This window comes from Ursus maritimus, unplaced genomic scaffold (genome assembly GCF_017311325.1).
Source record: "Ursus maritimus isolate PB19 unplaced genomic scaffold, ASM1731132v1 scaffold_2, whole genome shotgun sequence".
Lineage (NCBI taxonomy): Eukaryota > Metazoa > Chordata > Mammalia > Carnivora > Ursidae > Ursus > Ursus maritimus.
In genome coordinates, this window is record NW_024424452.1 from 35,807,932 (window position 1) to 35,822,796 (window position 14,865).

At 48.1% G+C, this 14,865-nt stretch overlaps 1 protein-coding gene across 1 annotated transcript in view; it reads left to right on the top strand.

Annotated features, from left to right (window-relative positions):
* Positions 1-1,742: 1,742 nt before the first annotated feature.
* LOC103668810 (CREB binding protein) overlaps positions 1,743-14,865 on the top strand; it is a 122,111-nt gene continuing 108,988 nt past the window's right edge. The window contains exon 1 of the mRNA XM_040635409.1: positions 1,743-1,880. Within this exon, the coding sequence (XP_040491343.1) occupies positions 1,796-1,880 (85 nt within the window). The 5' untranslated portion in view covers positions 1,743-1,795. The remainder of the gene's footprint in view (positions 1,881-14,865) is intronic.

A 14,865-nucleotide genomic window follows, 5' to 3' on the forward strand; every position in this document is an offset into this window, starting at 1 on the left:
TCACAGGTTTCTGGCTTGGGAAACCGGGCTGCTGGTGACACCTTTCAGATGGGGACGTTGGGATGAAGCGCGGGCAAGTTGCGAGGAGCAGATAAGGCACTGAGACGTGAACACCTTATTGTTCTGTGGAACTGTCCCGCAGGGAGTGGGCCCCTCGAGCCGGTCTCCCCGGGGCCGCACACCTGCCTGGAGCCTCCGCGGGGTGCCAGGTGGATGTCCGGGCGGGGGCGCGCCCCAGACGTCAAGGCCCGAAGCCCTGATGGAAGGGGCCCCCCAGCCCAGGAGGCAGCGCCCACCACCTCGAGTGCAGGTGAGGGTGTCGAACCTGGCAGCCCCATCGCATCGCGCTGGGGAACAGGGGCTCAGGAGTCTCGCGACGCCGTCACTTCACTTGGGGGTGGGGGGTTCGAGTCCCGACCCTGCCACTTCCTGCCTCAGTTGCCCCATCTGCACACACTCGCGGGCGGTCTGTAACCTGCAGGGGACCCGACGCGTGGCTGGCATCTGGCGAGGGGAGGTGGCCAGGCCTGGTCACTGGGGGAGAGTCGCGGGCAGGGACATGAGAAGCCGGGACCGGGCAGAGTCGCCCAGCGGGACGGGCGGGCCCGGCCGGCGCCGACTCCACGCCTGGGGGCCCGGCTCGCTGCCAGGCCGCAACCCCGTCCCTCGCCGCCCAGCGGCAAGCAGAACAAAAGTGGCGGCCGCGCCGGGCGCCGGGCGCCCCACAGGCGCGGCGGCTCCGCGGCCCTGGCAGCCCCGCCGCCCCACGCAAGCCGGCCGCGCCTTCGGCCCCTTCCGCCCGAGCGCGCTCGGCTCTTTCCGCCGCGGACGGCGCAGGTGGAGGGGGCGGGGCGGGGGCCGTGCGTGGTGACGCCGCGGGGGGGTGACGCACCGGCGTGCCCCGCCCCCTCCCCCTCCCCGTTCAGGCTCTGGAAAGAGAAGAAAAAAAACTTTCTTTTTTTTTTAATTGAGGAATCAACAGCCGCCATCTTGTCGCGGACCCGACCGGGGCTTCGAGCGCGATCTACTCGGCCCCGCCGGTCCCGGGCCCCACAACCGCCCGCGCACCCCGCTCCGCCCGGCCGGCCCGCTCCGCCCGGCCCTCGGCGCCCGCTCCAGCGGCCCCGCTCGCTTCTCGGCTCGGCCTCCCGGAGCCGCGGCGGCGGCGGCGGCGGCGGCGGCAGCGGCGGCGGCGGCGGCGGCGAACGGGGGGTGGGCCGCGGCGGCGGCGGCGCGGCGGCCCCGCTTCGCGCATTGTTTTCCTCACGGCGGCGGCGGCGGCGGCGGCGGGCCGCGGGCGGGGAGCGGAGCCCGGAGCCCCCCGGTCGTCGGGCCGCGAGCGAATTAATTAAGTGGGGCGCGGGGAGAGCGAGGCGGCGGCGGCGCGGCGGCGGCGGCACCATGTTCCCGGGGACTGCCTGAGCCGCCCGGCCGGGCGCCGTCGCTGCCAGCCGGGCCCGGGGGGGCGGCCGGGCCGCCGGGGCGCCCCTGCCGCGGAGTGTCGCGCTCGGGAGGCGGGCAGGGGATGAGGGGGCCGCGGCCGGCGGCGGCGGCGGCGGCGGCGGCCGGGGGCGGGCGGTGAGCGCTGCGGGGCGCTGTTGCTGTGGCTGAGATTTGGCCGCCGCCTCCCCCACCCGGCCTGCGCCCTCCCTCTCCCTCTGCGCTCGCTCGCGGCTCGCGGCTCGCGCTCGCTCCTCTCCCCTCGCAGTCGGCCGGGGCAGGCGCCGACCACCGCCCCGGAGCCCTTGCCGGCCCGGCTGCCCGCTCTCGGGGCTGTTTCCGCGAGCAGGTGAAAATGGCCGAGAACTTGCTGGACGGACCGCCCAACCCCAAACGAGCCAAACTCAGCTCGCCCGGCTTCTCGGCGAATGACAGCACAGGTGAGGGGGGGCCGGGCGGGGGGCGGGGGCCCCACCCGCAGGTGAGCGCCAGGGAGACCCTCCCCGAGGTGCAGGCCCGCGCAGCCGCTTCCCGGGACCCCGCCGGGCTGGCCGAGGGGAAGTTTGTGGCCAGAGTGCGCCGGGGCCCCGAGCGGGGGCCGGCCCTGCTCCGGCGCTCATGGCTGGCCCCGGAGTTGGGGAGCCCTCCGCGCGCCGAAAGCGAGCGGTACTTGGCGGGGAGGAAAAGTAAAGTGGAGCGTGCTAGTCTTGGTGGGGATTCCACGCGCCTCCCTGTGCCGCCGTGCGTCCGCACACGCGGGGCTGCCTGGACGGATGACAGCAGAGGGTAGGTTTCACGGTTAGGGAAGGGAAAAGTGCAGCGAAGGGGGGGGACCCAAAGTGTTTTCTGAGCTAGTAGCGCAAATCGCAGCGCTGCGACCAGAAGACACTCGCAGAGCAGCCGGCCTGGGAGTTAGGACTTGGGAAGTTTCTTGGAATGTGCTCCTTGGGAAAATGCTTAGCAGTTATCTTGAAAACTCTCGTTGTTTGGTCACTTCAGTCGTTGCCTTTTCACCAGCCCAAACTTGGTTAGCAAGATGCCATCAAAGTTGCTGTGATGTGTTTAATTTCAGAGGCATAATCTTAAAAGAAAGTTAGATAGCAGATCCTTTCGGGCTACAATCTCCACTTGAGCTGGTGTGGCTTTTACAGTGTAGATGTATTTTTAAAAATTATGTTAAGGAATGTAGGAATTGCAATTTTTGCCCCCCCCCCATTTTTTTTAGCATGGTATTAAATAAAACATTCTTTGAAACAGCATCCCTGAAAACTTTCTGAGGTAATCCCATCAGTTGCTTAAGAAGTATTTTAGTTTCTTTTTATTTAATACTCTGGGCTCTTCTGGGCTGGTTCATGGTAGCATTATGATGGAGTTGTATTTCCTCTTTCAGAGCTCTTCTTTGCAGTAAAAACTTGTGCGCTGCTGCGAACAATTCTTTCTCCAGCGCAGCCTGCATTTCTCCAGTACAGTCTTGCAGTAGCAGCATCTGAAAATCAGTTTATAATGAATGGGTCCAAATTGAATTATTTTGCTGCAGCAATGCCTTCAGATTTGCAGTAGACACAGCTGTTCAGCTTGTGCAAATATTTCTGTGGCCACTGGCATATTTCTACTAATGGTCTAAAAAATTTATTTCTCCTTTTGAAACAAAACTACTTGAATTTTGCGGCTTCAGTTTTAATCCAGTTCCTAGAATATTAATGTAGGTGTGAGAGAAACGATTTAAAAAAATCCGCCAAAGGAGATTCTTGTCTAGTTTAAATAAAATTTGTTCAGTGGTGGAGGGGGAGAGGTAAATAAGTTTCATGGGACATTAAAGTCGCTAATACTTTTTTTTTTTAGTTGGTAAAGAGTTGAGTGTGATGTTTATGTTGTCAAGTCAACGTGTCTGAAGTAAGAAATGTGGAAACAGCTCTGATTTAAATGCCCTTTTACTGCAGAGCAGATCTCCTTTGCTTCATTAATCTTGCTACGTTTGAGTGAAAAGTCTTTAATCATAGGAAACGTAGATCATACCAGGCAAGTTCAGCTTTGAAGCTTGTCTTCTGAAACTGGTAACTTTTTGAATGGTTTTGCAGTTTTGCTGTTGTTGAAGGAGTGTATTACAGATTGTGTTTTCTATAGAGGGATAAATTACTAACACAAGACTTAATGGATAGGCTTGTCCAACTATATACATTCAGCTGTTTCCAAGATGGAGCCCAGAAAATGGCCTTTTTGGGTAGTTCTGTGATTGGATGGTCACATATTTACTTGATGCACTGCTAAATCACAACAAAGTTTATCTGAAAAGATTTTTCCCTCTTGGCCACTTTTTGCCCCTTCTTTTCCAGCGTTGATCCTCCCAAGGCATGAGGACTTGCTCTTTTCCAAATGTGGAACAAAAAAAGTTTTTAATAGCTCCAGTTTAAATCATTTAAAGAATTAAATTCATGATCATACTTTTGTCGACTTCCCTCAATTACACTTTCGTCACGTTATCAGGCAAGGGTCTATTAGCGTGGGGGCCAAGGAAGGGATCTATAACCTTGTCTCTCATAACTACTAGTCTGAGACAGAGACTTTAAGGATATATATTAAGCAAATAAAGGACTAAAGGAATTGTATCACTAGAATCAAAGGAGTGAGGGCATTGGGTTAGATGGGAAAGTAGGGAGACTCAACCTCATTTTAGTGAGGGGATGTTTTTGAGGCTCCCAGGAGAAAATTGGGCCAGGTGTGTTTCCTGTTTCTGTGATAAAATTTGAGTGATGGGAGCTCTGTGCATGGGAAGAGCTGAGGGGTTAGGAGCAGGAGGAGGCCCGGTGGCCTGAGAAACAAGAGTGATTTGGACGGCCACCACACAGTAAATGTTTGTGGGGACTGGACTGGGGAGCCATCGGTGTCTGTTTCGTGAGTCTGGGGGGCTGACATTGGGTGAAGAGAACAGTACTCCTGACATTGGGGAGCTTACAAGCCCCAGGGTGCTCCCCGCAGGGCACTTGCAGTCTGTTGGGGGAGGGGGATGGTGTGGACGTGCATAAAGCATGCCAGTGAGGTAAGGTGGCATCTCTGAGTGATAAATGTCATTGCCACTGATGACAGGAGAGGCTGGGAAGGCTTCTGAGGAGAGCATGGAGAGGGGATGTGGAACTAGAGAATGTGCCCCAAAGAAAGGTAGCAAGAGGAAGAAGGAAAAATAGTACTTCTGACCTCACCCAAACCTCAGCTCTGGAGTGGCCCTGGATTTAACGTCATGCAGTGTTGTTGAAGTAACATTTTCTTGTTTTACATCGAAGGCTTAAATGCTTTCTCACAAATGCAGTGGTCTTCACTTGGCACCCATTATAAGAGGTAGGACTGTGTGTTTCCAGTATATAGTTAATTGTGTGTTTTGGAAACTTCTTTATTTAATATGTTCAGATTAAAACAGTATATTAGTGTTTTTCAATAGCAGGGATTCATGATTTAAAAGAGAAGGAGAAGTAAATATCCAGGCAAGCAGTAGACTTTTTTTTTGGTCAGCTTTATTGAAGCCAGATTTACATACGACAAATAGACTATTTAGTTAAAAGTTTTTAAAGACTGTCTTCTAAAAATTGAACACAGATCTGTTTCATTCTATCCTGTTTAAGTGTCCCTAAGTAGTCGTGATTATGCTTTATGACATGAATCCCTTTAAATGCCATAGGAAACCATATTTAAAGAAAGTTTGGGGTAAATACACTTACCAACCAAAATACCTTTCACAACAAAATGATGATCTGTTATGTGTGTGTCGTGCTTTACTTATCAGAGCGCTTTTCTCCCCATTCCCTCAGCTTGGTCCTCACAGCATCCTGTGAGGTAGGACGGGAAGACACTCTTCCTGCCGATTCGAGGTGAGGAACCAGACTTGAGAGAGGTGATCTGCTCAAAGTAACATAAAGGGCCAAAAACCAGAACCAAGCCTAGATGATTAAAGTAAATAATTGTGTGTATTCATTTTACAAATCTATGTCCATAAACATGGAATTTGCTCGAATCATGAATTTAGGAGCTTGCGGTACTTGGCAAGTTTCATAGGGTAACTCCTGCAGGTGAAGTAAATTTCTGGGGGGGAGTCTGCCACCAGCCCTGGGGGGAAGCAGGGCGTGGGCTCCCTCTTTCCTCTGGTTCTGGTGCAGTAGTTTGGTCTCACCTTCCTGCAGATGGCAGGAAAATTGAGCACCAGTCAAGTTTTTTCATCTTTTCATTGTGTTCTGGCTAAGTAGGAAACGTAAACTTTTGTAGCGACTTCTAGGGCCAGGGCTTTTCACAACTTTGCTTTACCTTTACGCGTGTTGGAAAAGTAGGCACTTTTGGATAACTAGGGCTCTGTTGAAGTTGCTCAGGGATGATGATGGGTAAGTACGAACCCCATCAGGGTGCCTCACAGGACAGCAGATCACAGAGAATCACTACTGTTTGACATTCGAGTATGATCCTGTAACTCCTAAACCTTACGGAAACAACTTGTAAAGGGACCGAGGAGGTTGTGTGTAGACCAGTAGCTGTTTTTACAGTTTCTAACTAGTGCAACTGCGGCTCTGTGACAAAGTATGTGATTACTTGGGACACGTTAGTGCTGGTTTTATTTTTACTTAGTGTGTTTGAAAACAGAAGAGTTAAAAATGATTTTGCCAAAGTATGCCGTCCTTGGTTAGGATGAAATGTACCTTATTGTGAGCTGTTCAAGATGAGCAAAGCTTGCATTAAGCCAGTTTAGTTCTTGGGTGCCATTCGTCAGGACATCACCTCTTCCATCTTAATTCAAGCCAGCATTTTGAGTATATTCCAAGAAAACTAGAATGTGTGCAAAGAAGCGTTTCTTAGAAAAGGTTTTATGCTCACATAAGGCTGGGAATAGCTGAGGAGCTTTACTGCAAGGCCTTCCCAGGGCCCTAGCTCTGAGCTCGGGGAGGCGGGCTGTAGTTTGCACCATTCCCAAACCTTTTTTTATGTAATACAAGGGACGACAGACTTTCTGTAAAGGGCCAGAGGTCATATTTTTGGCTTTGCAGGCCATATGGTCTCTGTCATAGCTACTGAACACTGCCATTTCAGCGTGGAAACAGCCCTGGACTAAGTACACAAGTGGGCGCGGATGTGTGCCAGTAAACTAGTAACTTCTTTCAGAGCCAGGAGTTGGCCCTTAGGCCACAGTGTGGGACCCTGATGTAATGTGGCATCGTGCTCTGAAGTTCCTTGGTTTTCTCTTCCTAAAAATAAATGTGCTCCGTCGTCCCGGCTCCTTGGACCAGAGACCTGTTTGTTGGCGGATCTTTCAGTGACAGCAGCCGTGCACATGCGTCCATGCAGGCCCACGAGCAGGCAGGTCTGTTGTGGTGTAACACCCACTGGGGATATAGCCAAGAATTCTGTAGTCAAGACTATTGATTTTTGTCTCCATTTTCAATTATATGTCTTTGTCATAGGAACAGGGGGACCATGAAATTTTAAAATTGCAAAAACTTAAGTGGTGCGGTGTGTTCTGAAGATTCTTAACTAACTTGAAGCGCATTTCATGGACTGTTTCAGCTGCAAGTGAATAGGTGATTCTGGTTCTTTACTGCGTATCTAACAATTCAGTCTGAGGGCCTGTTAGGTAGTAAGTAGCAGTATACAGAGGAATCTTACCAATGGCTCTGAGTAGCTTCGAACTGTGTTGACAAAGTAAAACTTGGAGGCAAAACTCAAGAATACAAAATGCTATCCAGTGCCAGAATGCTTGAGTCAGGGCAGTTGGAGAGGGCTTCATTTATTCACGTGCTGCTCACTGAATGTCCCTGTATGCAGAAGCTGGATGTCCAGGTGGGGAGTAGCCTGGGGGCCCTGAGAGAGCCTGGGGACAGACAAGGTAGTCTTGGCTGAGGGAAGCATCAGGAGTAGCCTGGTGGGCCCTCCCCACTTCCGTACTCTGGTGCAGCCTGCACCTCCCCTGCTGAGCCAGAATGAGGCACCAGGCAGCCAGGGAAGCCTGCAGGGTCCATGCCTTCTGTGATGTTGAGAAAAGCACTCTGGCCACTCATAGCCGTTTCGTTTCCATGAGTGTCATCGCGTACGACCTGCGGGTATGATCTGTGGCCCTTGGCTTGCATTGAAGTCCTCTAGTTGTCCCAGACAGTCTCTCCTAAGCTCTCAAACTCCCGGCCATCCCCTCTTGTTTTCAGCACATGTGCCTGCTGTTCCCTAGCCCCCTCTGAGGCCTTTGCCTAGTCGTGCATCCCTCCTTAGAAATGCCATCCTACGTTCGATGGGCATCTCAGGGCTGGCGTGGTTGTCCATGGCTCCTGCATTAACTGGGGGAGGGATACCACACTTGTCCAGCTCAGTCTTAAAAAACTTCACTTTCAGGAAAATTCTCACATTGCAGCACATCACTGACAAATCTAAACCTTTGGGGGCAGTGCCCGTTGGGGGGCTTTTGCACATTCGACTTTCCGTGGGGGCTGTGCTCCGCTGTCGGGAGTGCTGAGATGGAGCCATATTCAGGGTCCTGTGGGAGTGGGGCAGAGGTTGCCCAGCTCCAGCCCGGACTTGACAACCCGTGAATCACTCAGATTTGTAGGAGAGCTCTTTAGACGTAGGGAATGGGAGCAGGAAAGACGCAAGTAAGCAGAAGTGACTCCTTTTCCCCCCAGGATTTTAGACACTATAGGGAATGACTGTTGCTGACCTTGAAAAACTGCCTTCAGGGTGTTTCTGGTTCTAAATTTGGGAAGCAAGACTATCTCTGAGCTCTATGTCTAAAAGTTGAATTCCTTTCTTTTTAAACCTTCCCCTTAGAAAGACATCATCCCATGTGACATTTTCCCCCATGTTTCATTTCCATTAATCAAAGGAATGTTTAGTAGAACCATCACTAAGAATACTAAAAATCTAATGGTGAAAAAAATTTCACCTGATTATATCTGACTTTCCCGTTTCTAGGTGTCCCATCTGCTACTGTTTGAGAATCTCTTAATTTGCCAGTCTTTCTAATGCACCTGTACCACAGCGCAGACAGTAGGAGGTTCTTAACAGTGGTAAGCTGTTTAATGGGGTTGAACAGTTCTGCTGTGAAGCAGATTCTTTTCATTATTTCAAAAGCTTCCCTTTGCACTACCACCCAAATATTTTGGATTTTCTTAACCAAAACTGTACCATTTATACATGTTTTAACTTTATAGTTAGAATAACCAATGAAATAGCAAAAAAAAAAAAAAAAAAAAAAACCCAAAAAACAAAAAAATCTCTTTGTTATGAGAGGCTTGTGCAGTATTTAAATAAAGGAGAATTTGGTACTTGATTACAAACCGAATGATGACACTCGGAACTATAGAAATTTACAAATAATTAGGGTTTACTTTGACAATTACGGGCTATAAAAGCTTGACCCAATTCCTTTGGATTAAAATATTTTGAGTATTTGTCACCTGATTAAAAGTAGAACCTTCTAACCATGACTCAGAGTTGAAGGAAATGTCAGAGCTTTTTTTACTGGGAGGCGGGCAGCGCGGTAGTAAGGAAGGAGACCTGGCCTCTGCTCGGAGTGGACGCTGAATCTCGGCTCTCAGCTTGTCAGTTCTGTGACTTGGGCCAGTGACTTTACATTTGAGCTTGGGTAAGTGAGGGTGGTGATCTTTTTCTCCAGGGGGAAAAAAATCCCTTTTTCCATTTTCACCTTGACTCGCTTTGTATGTTGGGCTGCTGTGGTTCCTGGTATGTAGCAGGTTGCAGCAGCTGTTACTGGTCTTTAATTGTGCGGGAAAACATTAGTCGTGCCCTTCCTCGTGGGCTGGTGGGGATTGAGATGATGGAGGTGAGGAGTCTGACCCAGAAACAGATCCACAGGAGTTTCTCGCTGAATAAATGGGAAGATGCCACCCTTGCCTAGTTCTCTGCCTGCACCAGGGCTAGTGTGAGTGTCCTTTCTACCAGCTTGCAAAAGAATGAATTAGAAGCCGAGATTCAGGAATCCTACAAACTGGGTGATAGTTTGACACACTTTACACAATCTGTGTTTGAAGGTAAAAACTATTCTTTATTGGAAAAGTGAAGTCTAGAAGGAATTGTTTTTCAACAAGTTGCTGATTTAGGTTAGGACGTAGTGAAAAGAGAAAAGCAAGTATGGAGAAATCATAGAAACAGTCTTTTTCTACAACGGAATTAGGGGAGAAATGGCCTTGGGACCATTGTCCAGTTTAGTCAGGTTGATTGGATGAAAGAATTGTCGGTGAAGTTCACTTTCTCCCTAGGTTCAGCTGCCACTGCTCTAGAAAGGGGCAGAGTGAGCTTTTTGCTGTATTGTGGGGGGTTTTCTCTGCTACAGATTCTGTCCTGGAAGCTGTTTCAATGGAGTTTACTGCTTTCCATTCTCCTAGATATTTTGGGTGTGGTGATTTGTGGGTTTTGCTGGTGAAAACTGTCCTATGGTGGACAAAGAGCTTTTCCTCCTAATTTGTGGGTGTCCTTACATTAAATCTTACTTAATTTTATTCAGTAAACAACTTTCACTGAAAATGACAAAAAGGCATGAAGTACTGATAGATTTTCTGTGCTGTTTTTATTGTGCCTCTACTGATAATGGGGTTGAGTTCTGTTTGAAGAAGAGCACAGTCTGCCCAGGGTTGAACTTCTCTTTAAAAATCTATAAGAGAATCGTTTGAATTATTGGGAGATAATTAGCTATTTTAGCTTGCACTGGTGACTTTCTCAGTCTTTGAAAGTGTAAGGAAAAACTGATTCTTCTCCACAGTAAGAGACTGGATTGGGACATTTCCTTTGTTTGAAATGCCCGTGTTCTGGTGGTAATCTGAGTGAGCACTGTCCAGTAGATCTTTGTGTGATGGTGCCATGTTCTCTAGCTGCACTGCCCAGTACTGGAATCACCAGCAGCCTGTTACTAATGTGATTCAGGAACTAAATTTCAAATTTTATTTCATTTTAATTAAATGTACATGTCAACAGCGGCAGGTGGCTAGTGGCTGCTGTATTGTACAGCACAGCCCTGAGTGCATTTACTTATGTCATTTCTTCATAGTGTTAAGATATTTATGACTTAGAGGACAAAGTTTCTTCCAAGGGACCATCTTCTAAAGACACTTTAAAAAGTGTTTGTTGCTTTAGATGTGGGACTTTTTACCCATTTAGAAAATACTCGTTACACTGTGGTGTCAGCCCTGGAGATAGCGTGTGACACGAGTCCAGTGTCTGCCTTCGTGGGAGGCGGCTCTGGTTCAGTGTGGCCAAGTACCTTGGAGGGGAGAGGTCTTGGAAGGCCTTCTGGGAGAGGTGACATTTTCATGGAGACCTGCAGGTGACAGGAGATGGGCGTGGAAAGGACTGTTCAGGTGTAGAGAACGGTGTAAATAGCCATCATGAAGGTCTGGAAGTAGAGTCCTGAGCATGTAACAGTTTTTGCAGAAGCCAGTTTTATTTTCGGTTTATCCTCACCAGGCTACCCTTTAGAGGCCACGTGGTCTTGCTTCTGAGAGGCAGAGACTGCCAGGGTGGTCCTGCTCTGGGTGTTGGGTGGGCCTGGGCCAGTGTCACCTGCACCACTTCATTCTTTTGTTCAACAAAGATTTAAATGGTTGTGTCACTCGAATCAGTGATATGTTCTTACTACATGTGGGATACTGCTAGGCTCTGGTGATCCCAGTGCTGGTTCCGTCCTCTTGGATGGAGCTGTGTGGTGTGAGCAGGCAATCCAGCAGATCCACCAGTGCCTGTCCCACCGCATACTGAGATCACTGCTGCGACGGGAAGCTTCAAGGCTGGAGGTCATGGAAACTTCTTAGAGGAAGGACTATTAGGGGGAGTCAGTCTGGGCACCTAAAGGCAAGGTAGGCTGTGGAGAGCTTCTGGTGTCAAACCAGGGAGTCCAGATCATCCTCTTAGGGTTTGAAAAACAGTAAAAAGTTTTAGAAACCCATTGTGTCCAGGGTAATTGGAGGAAGCAACTGTGATTTGTTCTCCAGAAATCTAGATCAGCTTTTCCCAGGGTGTATTTTTCCATCCATGTTCCTATCTGCTGGGAGAGTTGACAGCTGCCTTCTCTTCCCCCAAGCTCTGTGTGTGTGAGGAAAAGCCCCATGAATCAGAACTCGTGTACTTATTTAAGTTGTTAGGAATTTTTTATACAAACATAATTTTCTTTCAAAAGCTTTTTTAAAAATTGTTTTGAGAGTATGGGTAACATATTCAGAGGGCTCAAACTTGCAAACAGCATGAAAGAAGGTTTAGGAAAGGGCCTCCCTCTCCTGCTTCTGGAGCCCCCAGGCCTCCTCCCCAGAGGCGGCCTGCACTAGCCACTTCTTTTATGCCCTTCTAGAGCGAGCTGTGGGGGTGGAGGTGCATGCCCTCTCTTGCTTTTTCCTGCCAGAGTGGCACAGCATACATGTTGGTCCCACTGTAAGTGCACTCCTGACAGGTAAATGTCCGAGAGGTGCTGCAAATACTAATATTTGAATAGCAGGCTTCATTCTAAAAATCCTTTTTTTAATGGTAAAATATTTTGGTCCTGTACTTAACACAAAATGATTTTAATGTTTTCACTGTACTATAGGAAGAATTGAAGTTTCAAAAAAATTAATTTCATGTCACCTTGAAGACTGTTGGAGATTTTGTTACTGTCATCATGTTAAACATCATGCAACGAGCTCACACCAAAGCTCTGTTTATAGTTCCCTAGTTTCTGGAAGAGATTCCTAAAACCAGAGGTTTTTATTACTCACCTTATTAATTAATGATACACAAATATCTCTAGCTTAACAACCTACTTGTATACCAAGCAGATAAAGTAAAAATCAGTGTCTTGTTTGTTAGGACTTCTAAGAATGTTCACATTAACTCCAGACCTTTTCATTAATTTAGTTAATTGACCTAGAGATTGCAAAACACTAAGGTGACCAAAAGTCCTTCAGAAGAGGAGTGGCTGAGTCCCCTGCCGTGGCCGTTCAGAGAAGCGAAAGTGATCTTCCCTTCAAAAGGAAGAGAAGTCTGAGGCTTATTAAATTTAAAAAGGATGGAAAACATACTTGATAATTAGGTCCTTCTTAGGAGTAAAAAGTGTGTGTACATAGGTTTCCAGAAGAAAATCTCTAGAAATTGTTTTTCTTGGTGGTGGGGGACTGAAGGTGTTTTGGGGGGCTCTGTACTTTACACTTTATATTAAAGTGCTTTAAAATGCTTTTTAAAAAATCCATAAACATCGGACTTTCATCACAAAACTAGTGAAAGAGTAAATTAAATCCAAAGCAAAACCATGTTAGTTTTTGTGGTCAGAAGAATCTATTAAATGGTGACAAGTGGAGTTTTGGTTAGTTCTGTTGCAAAACCCTAGGCCTCTAGCAAGAATGATTTGAACAAGTGTAAATTAACTTTGAGACGCTGTCCGAAGATAGGAGAATGTGATTGTGTTTTAGTGGGATGTCCAGTGTTCGAACAGAATCCTTTCAATTAGAGGTTTCTCCCCCGATGTGCTGGAACCTCGGAACCTGACAGCCACCTAACATTTGAGTGCTTCGGACCACTGTCCGCTTCCCCAATGTCGGCAACACTTAACCTCACTGTTACATTGGGTACAAAATGTTGTAGATTGTCATATTCCTTTAGGAAAAAAATAGTAGTTTTTGAAAAGTCCTTCTTTAAAGTACTTTTTCTTTTCCTGCCTTTTAAGCTCATGTGAACACTAAAACTATTTTAAACTAATACTGAGCCCGTTTCAGATTTCATCTTCAAACTGTAAACATTCCCAACTGGAAGTGTTCCAGGTGTTACCATCCGGGCTGAGTGAAGCTCATCACCTGGGCCTGGACACCCCAGGACTGCCTTTAAAAAAAATCAGTTTCCTTAATTATGTGAATGAGTCGTTCATTCACGGGCTTCAAAAATTAGAGGCGGACACAAAGCTGTAGAGTGAAAGCCTGCCTCCCTCCCTCCACGTAATGCCCCCAGGTAATCGCTGTGAGTAGATTCTGCCGCCCCTCCAGGGTTTCTCTCTTCAGGCAGACGCTGTCTGTTCTTGGCTCCTTGCCCCCTTCCTGCCTTTTCTTCTTACTGCAGGTAGCACACTGTACACATTGTTGCACACCTGTACATAGCAGCATGCAGACGGCTTCACTATCGCTTTCCATAGTGCTGGTATCCAGTATATGAGATGTGCCATAAATGGTTTAATCTGCTCCCCACTGATGAACGTTTAGGTTATTTCCAGTCCTGTTTTCGCACGAACAGTGCTTTAATGAATAGTCCTGCACAGTTAGGTGTATATCTGTAGAACAGATTCCTAAAAAGGGAATTAATAGTTAAAAGGAATATGCATTTTAATTTTGATCATATTATCAAATTGTCCTCCCAAGTGCTTGTATGTTGGTAGATTCTTAAAGCTTCTTAAAGCTTGAAAAGCAGCATAGACCTCACTGGGTATTTGGGGTATATTATTTATTAATATAGTCTAGTTGACGGATACTCAAGTTATTCTTCAGCTGGTGATTCTCTGTCATTTCTTACCTCTCAGTCACTTGTGATTTATCTATAATTCTATGGTGTTTTTTCCCGTTAAGACTTTTTTAAGAGCAGTTTCAGGTTCATGGTAAAATTGAGGGGAGTTTACACATACCCCCTGTCCCCACATGCACAGCCTTTCCCCATTAAGGGCACTCCCACTAGAGTGTATTTGTTACAGTTCATGAACCTACATGGACACACGATGGTGGGTTTACCTTAGGGTTCACTCTTGGTAGTGTACATTCTGTGTTTGGACAAATGTATCATGACATATGTCCATCTGTTCCCTGTCCTAAAAACTCTCTGGACTCCACCTGTCCTTCACCCCCCCACACACACACCCCCCAAGATACTGACCTTTTCACTGTCTCAGTAGTTTTGCCTTTTCCAGAATGTCCAATAGTTGGGACCACGCAGTTTGTAGCCTTTTCAGATTGGCTTCTTCCACTTAGTAATATGCATTTAAGGTTCATCTGTGCCTTTTTGTGGCCTGATAGCTCATCTCTTTCGAGTGCTGAATAATACTTCGTTGTCTGGATGTTGGTGTACTTTTTGGACTTAGTGCATTCACTTCCCGTTGGGCGCTTCTGTAGTCTGCATATAAGCCCACTTTTATATGCTGTACACTGACACCACAAGTCCAGACATCGGCCCTCCCCCTTTCTTCTCACTCGCTGTTGCTGCCTGCCAGCCACAGCTCCCAGCATTTGGACCAGAGGACCTGATCTCTGGGCGTCCCTTGCTTGTTCCTCACGCTGTAGCCAAGTAGTCTGAGGCAACCTGGGGCCTGCTTTCTGCAGAGGTTGGATCCTAGCTCAGCTGCCAACATTCCTCCTCCTCCAGGACTTTGGAGTTGCGGAGTGGATCGGCAGCTGATCACAGCATCTCACCTGGGTCTCGGTGCCCCCTCAGCCATGGTGGTGGTGAACAGTG